Genomic DNA, 6,925 nt, shown 5'->3' with positions numbered 1-6,925 from the left:
TATGTCTTCATAACGTTTTAGGTCAAAATCAAAATTATCAAACATTTACTCTTTAATTTCTCTATAAATTTCTCTCTAAATAAAATATGGCTGGTGTATCGGAGCTACAATCATGTTCTCGTTACGCACACCCTTTTACATGCATTCTCCATAATCTCCTGGTTTATTATGATGAGAATGGAAAGGGTTTAAACTCTGATTTTGGGTGGTTGACGCAAATGCTTCATGACTCCGGTTTCACTGCGGTTAAAAAAGCGTACCCTGTCTCGACAAACAAGCAGGGTTTTGTAGGCTTCGATTTTATCAAGTTTGACGAAGCCAAATGGCATGATAAGTTTTCGTCAGGCAAGATAATTAGGGGCTAGATTTGCGGGGGAAGATGCGAGGAAAGAGGACTTCTATTCGAATGATAGACAAAAAGGCCCTTATCTATGGGTTGCGACCCATCTTGATCATCATTTGCTGAGACATTACAGGAGGCATCACATTCTTGCCACCGTGCCTATGTCATGGGAGAAAGAGGCCATTCCACCTGCGTTGCTCGGTGATAATGAAGGGCCGCTCTACGATTTGATCTATGCCGAAATTCATGATGAGTATCCTAATACTTCATCAGATTCTAATAATTAAGTCTTTAATTATTATCTGGCATTATAAGTTGTATTTAGATTATGGTGTTTCTTTGAATTAAATTTTAATTATTTATGTTTTTTTGTTACGTTTTTTTGTTACCCCATCCTCTGGAATTCAGAGACATTATCACCAAAAAAATTCTTGTGTCCTCCAGGAGTACGGTACTCCTTACACTCAAAGGCAATCCACCAAATAAAATATTATAATGACTTAGGTCTTTAGGAGTATATTATAAATATCTTTTATAATTTTTGCAAATACGTAGCTAAAGATATATCACGTAAAACAAGCGTTAACATACGTGAAAAAGCAAATGTGTAGTGTGGAGTTGAATGGAGGGAGTATGTTTTTTATTACCCCAGCCTCTGGAATTAAGAGACATTATCACCATATATGTCTCTTTCACCTTCAACCAAATCCACAAAGTCGTTTTCTCATTCCAACGGCACTGTCCCCTGCTCGGCACTGCGACCTTGGCGGTGCAGAATTGGAAGTAGTAGGAGATGATCAGAATTATTCGCAACCCATAAATACGGGCCTACCTGTTGATCATTGTGATCAAACCATAGTCTCGAAGAATCATTGTTATACAATGCCCGCTCAAGTTTGCGAGCCTAATGAAAGCATTCTCGCTCCTCATCCCCGCCAAACTCAATGAGGACGCACCGCCTGAAGCCATCACGCACATCATTGTCCGGGTAGATAGTTTGAACCAAATTCAATCCGGCTAACTGAATCAAACCTATTAACCAGTCAAGGCTATACGTGTGTACGGGAGATTATGAATGATGCACGTAAAGGCTTTAGCGTACATAATTCTACTTGGGGGTCTTGCAAGAGGTTCATATGATGCTTCATCATCATCATCAGCGGATGAATAATATGAACCACTATAAGTTGATGAACTTGATGACATAATCGATGTGGAAATTAATGGAGGACTTGCTTTTTTTTTTTTTTGAAAGAGGGAGGGACTAATTTTCTACTTATAATAATAAAAAAGAATAGAAAACATATGTGTGTGTGTGTGTGTATGTGTGTGTGTGTGTATATATATATATATATATATATATATATATATATATATATATATATATATATATATATATATATATATATATATATATATAGATTTGAGATCCTATGAGAACCATCAAGATAATGAGAACTGTGAGAACCACTCACAACCCTTAGATCTAATGTCGAATGGACCACGAGATTAACTCATCCAACTTGAAAAGTCTGCACAATCAACGACCCCCACCCCAAAACCATAATAATCACCTCATTTTACCAAAACCTATTCTCACTCATCTTGTTTTCTCTCTCTACGATTTTCACCTTCGCTCTCCTTCATTTTCAACCACCGACCAACGCCGTCACATGCTTACGGGCTACGACGACATGAATTGGCGGCGAGATGACCACCCCTGCTCAAGAAGAGTCAATCTTGCTAAATTGTTCCTAATTTAGGTAATTATTTCCCCCAAATTTTACCTAATCCGGAAAAATCCAACCCTAATTCGTCACCTTGTTGCTACTTTTCATCTTCAACTTTCGAAAATGTTTCATTTCGCTTTGTGGATCATACAACTTGTCTTTATGGTTCGAATATTGCTGAATTCTTCTTTGTGAAATTTCCAGGTAGTAGCGCAAACAAATGAATCCACCGGAAATCACCTCGAAAGACTCACTGTTCTGGTATAGAATTTCTCCTCACATTAGGAACTCTTTCGATTATTTATTTTATGAATATTTGTTTAAAATTAGTTGTTGACCATTTTTATGCCCGAAACAATTTCTGATTACATGACTTTTCTATAGTTTATAATAGTTCGAAAACTCGATTATTAACTAGCAAGATATTTTATTACTATGAAATGCTGCTGTTCAGAACTTGGGCTTAAGCTACTCTGATACGGAGTAGTTTGCTTTGTTTGAATTTTATGTATTTTCAAAGCATTTCAAATTTTATTAGAATAGGCATGCTAATATTCCGGCATTCCCAATTGAGTTATGTTAACATACCGCATTTGCAGTCGACTAACATAACATAGAGGGTAGTTCTTTCTTTATCTGTGGAAGCTCATTTTCTGGTGTCTCCGACTCTCCAAACATTCACCAGTGCCCTATATATGGCTATATATCTGAGTTAGAATCGTTAATGCCCAATGGTTACTACCATAAGCTCCATTCGCTATCAATGCATTGGTACTGTTGTCTGCTACGTGCATTGGTAATGTTGTACGCTATGTTCGATAGTCTCACATGTTTGTTTTCATGAGTCACGAGTCTAGAGAGATTTGAGAACAAACTAAAAAGAAATAATACAAGTAGATTTTATCTAACAGAGGCAAACCTTAGTTTAGTTCAAGAATGTTTAAGACACTTTTGATTTCTTAGGTTCATATGCATTTAGTATCTAAAATATTGTAGCATTCAGTTTTGATACGGAACTAAATACGGAGTAACTACTTTAGAAGATCGGTTTCATGATAGTTTTATTTATTTATTATTATAATGTCTTTTACAGGATGGAATTCACTCTTTTATCTTTGGGGTGTTTGTAAGGCGAGAAAGGTTGAAGATCAGCATCCTCGCCTCGCTGGCTTAGATATTGCAAAATCGAGTCTAGATTTGTGCACACCTGTTACTAATAGATCATCAAGCAAATGTATTTCTACAGTAGAGGATGGAACTTTCTCTCCATCTGAGACATCACACAATTACATACAAGGACCAGAGACTGTACAACCATTGCTACTGCAATCCTCAGCTTTGTACAAGTCCAGCTACCAAAGTTGTGATCACGACACCACTTCAATCAAGTGTTTAGGAGTACTAGGAGAAATCGACATGAAACCTGATTCTGCCCAATCTGTCTACGATCTTAAAAAAAAGACTTCATTTTGCTGGGCATTGCATTCTGATAACGTGCTGGTAAGTTCAGTGTTCACCCTCCATGGCTTGACTTCGCATCCTGATGCTGCCTGTCTAGTCTGTCTATGATCTAACAGAAGAGACTTAGTACCTTGTTAGAGTTCACTGCTGAATTTAATACGTAAATATTGCCCTACATTTCTTCAAACAGAATCAAATACTCTTTAAAATGATACTGTAAGATGTCTGAAAATCGGATTTTAACCAAGTCACGAGTACCATGAAATCATAATTCAATAACTTAACGAAAGACCGTAAAGAACCTCCAACTTTAGAACGATGTTCAATGTCCTAATTAACGCTTTTTTCTTTTTCCTGTAAAACTCAAGCTTTACTTTATTTGCCTGATATTGTTTTTACATTTGCAGGAAGGAATTCAAATTGATCATCAAAGTATAAAATGCACGAGCAAGGCGGCTATCTTTCCATTTGGTCAGGCAAATGAAGATAATATGGTGTCTTTAGCCATGAACAGTGGAGGAAATGGATTCTACTCCGACAAATTTCATTCTGGACCAGATGTTGCAAGTCACAGTTCGTTTTCTATTGATTCAGGTCCATCTGGTTCTTCTGACGGGTGTGCCGTCAGACGAAAAACACAAAGAACAGTCGGAAAACCTTCAAGCTCGCAGTCTCTGAGTGCAATGGCCCTTTTTGTGCATGAAGTAGACTTCTACATGCATGAAAAAGCGATATATGTGCATTAAACAACCTTATACATGCATGAAATGCCCTTTTTGTCTTTTTTCTCTTTAATCCCCTTTTGAATGACATTTCCGAAAAATGTTACCTCGGAGTTGGCGAATCCTACCCTTTCCCTCAAAAGGGTTCACTCTGCCCCTCTAAAATGTCTTTTGCTCTTGCTGCCATTCGAATAAAAATAAGGGAAAGGGTTAAGGGTTGGATTAGCCCTAAAACCTTTCCCGTCCTAAATTTTAAGACCTTATTCCCCCATCGTTTGTCCCAACAAAATGGTTAGGGTTGGGGGTGCAATAGACTTATCAATGCATGAAATAGTCCTGCATGAAAAAGTAATATATGTGCATCAAACAACTGTGTACATGCATGAAATAAGGTTCTATGTGCATGAAATAGACTTATCAATGCATGAAATAGTCCTGTAGATGCATGAAAAAGTAATATATGTGCATCAAACAACCGTGTACATGCATGAAATAAGGTTCTGTGTGCATGAAATAGACTTATCAATGCATGAAATAGTCGTGTAGATGCATGAAAAAGTAATATATGTGCATCAAACAACCATGTACATGCATGAAATAAGGTTCTGTGTGCATGAAATAAGGTTCTATGTGCATTAAAAAGTTGCAGCAGTTGGTTCAGTTGGTTCTGTTATGATACTAATTATTGTTGCTTAATGACATTAATTTTATATGGGCATGAAATAAGATTATATGTGCATGAAATAAGGTTCTATGTGCATGAAATCGGGGAAATAACTATAGAAGAGATTTAATGTATTTACCGGTCTTTCAAGGTATTTTAGTGTATTTATTACATATCTTACTAATATGTGAGAAAAGTTCCAGTGTACTTATGTCAGTTATTTAGGCAGCCATAATCATATGGTACGCCCGTTATTTCTACTCGTATTTGTTTAGCGTTTTTTAAAGGCTATTAGCTCAATGGTAGAGCGTAGTGCTAATTTTGCACAAAGATATGGGTTCGAATCCCATATAGCCTATCAAATAACAAATTCCATGATTGCATCTTGTCGAAGACGAGGTGCAAGCGGTACAGCCCAGATAAGATTAGGCATGCCATAATCATATATACATTAATACTTGATGCTCTTCAGTTTCACTACCATTCTCTCAGATGCAATGTGATGGACATTTTCTTTTTTGTTCTTATATGCAGCCATTTCAGCAAAAAAAAACAAGTAACACTGTAGAGCGTTCAGAATCTTCAGAAGTAGTAGAGTTTCCCAGTGATAGCGAATCCAATCCATAAAGTTATGTTGAATCCCTTCTTCGTCTAAGCGGACATCAAAATCAACTATGACTAGTTTCAGCCTTCGGAAGGCTGACATGACTTGGATATTTCTTAATTATGTTCATAATCTGTGGCATTACAAACAAAATAAACACCAACAACAATCATTTTGAGATTCAACAAACAAAAGAAAATACCCGTCTCATTACACTTATTAGGAAGTTTTAACCCTCGATGAATGACATTTGACAACTAACGTGTAAACGTGTTGGTAAAGCCAATATGGGAGTTGAACCCACATCTTGTGCATTGCACAATGCTCTCCCATTTGAGCTAATTGACTTTTAAATAAAGTAAAACGGGAATATTCATAATGTAAATGCGCCAATGTGCGATATCAAAAAATTAAACATGAACAAGGGAAGGGAAAGTGAGGCTAACAGAATTGGACTCGGCTTACCATATGAAAAGAGTAAAAAATTGCTTCAGAAACTAGGAAGCGACAACTCCATGGGCAGGTGCGCAAGTAAGAGTTCCAGTGAAGTTTATAGTAGAAGACCTTGACCTGACTTACCATATGAAAGGAGTAAAAGATTATTTCAACAGCGAAAAGATGAAGAATGTCGTGCCATTTTTGCAGGAAGTCGTTAATAAGATGGAGCATCAGGAAAAACTAAATAAGTGAACAGAAATGATTTAGAAAAGCGCAAAGGATATCTATAGGCAATCCATATTTCGTAACAGCTATCCCATGACGGAATGTAATGCACCAGGGAAAACTAAAGTAAGTAATACAAATCCTAGAAGGTGTACATCATCCAGGAATGGATAACATAATGAATATCCTCAGTATCAGTTATGTAAGTCGGCCAAACTGATTTGCTTAGCTGGCCTAGATCACTCGATTGTCAACTTCTGGTGCTAGTACCCTCTCTAAAACTATTTCTCACATAACACTTCCACTGCTGCCTAACTGAAAGCTAGATACCTTTAAAAGACATAGAAATGCACCTAGTCACCTACATTAAAATTGACATTTATTAGCCACCTACATTAAGATTGACATTCCATATGCTGCTTCTGAAGACGAGCTTCGGTACCATCTCGGCCTGACAAGCTGCACCACTGGCAAAGGCAAAGTCAATCTCGCGGACTCTAATGTCCGCCCCCTTGAGATTTTTATGTGCAGCATCGTCCGAAAAATGGGCTATGGTGAAGGGTTTAAGTGGGTGTCCCAGTATATTTAGTAGACGGGTTCAATGAAACCGAATTCCCGTCGAACCAAACCTTTAGTCAATGGGACATGTATTGCAAATTGGGTGATGGATTAAAAAGATTAATTAATGGCTAATGAAGTAGCTGGGATAGAAAAATTACTGTGTTGAATGAATTTGCA

At 37.2% G+C, this 6,925-nt stretch overlaps 1 protein-coding gene across 1 annotated transcript; it reads left to right on the top strand.

Annotated features, from left to right (window-relative positions):
* The first annotated feature begins 1,905 nt into the window (after window positions 1-1,905).
* On the top strand, window positions 1,906-4,297 carry LOC141631203 (uncharacterized). The gene is made up of 4 exons (XM_074443906.1): window positions 1,906-2,106; window positions 2,278-2,334; window positions 3,167-3,573; window positions 3,942-4,297. The coding sequence occupies exons 3-4, from the start codon at window positions 3,490-3,492 to the stop codon at window positions 4,278-4,280; spliced, it is 423 nt and encodes a 140-aa protein (XP_074300007.1). The 5' UTR covers window positions 1,906-2,106; window positions 2,278-2,334; window positions 3,167-3,489; the 3' UTR covers window positions 4,281-4,297.
* The last annotated feature ends 2,628 nt before the right edge of the window (window positions 4,298-6,925 follow it).

The sequence above is a fragment of the Silene latifolia genome, chromosome 2 (genome assembly GCF_048544455.1).
Source record: "Silene latifolia isolate original U9 population chromosome 2, ASM4854445v1, whole genome shotgun sequence".
In the NCBI taxonomy this organism is placed as follows: domain Eukaryota; kingdom Viridiplantae; phylum Streptophyta; class Magnoliopsida; order Caryophyllales; family Caryophyllaceae; genus Silene; species Silene latifolia.
This window is presented reverse-complemented; position numbering and strand designations above follow the sequence as displayed.

Excerpts from the sequence above, each read along its gene's own strand:
- LOC141631203 (XM_074443906.1), top strand. The coding sequence starts at position 3,490 with ATGAAACCTGATTCTGCCCAATCTGTCTACGATCTTAAAAAAAAGACT. Across the intron at positions 3,574-3,941 it reads TGCATTCTGATAACGTGCTG|GAAGGAATTCAAATTGATCA; the intron begins GTAAGTTCAGTG and ends TTACATTTGCAG.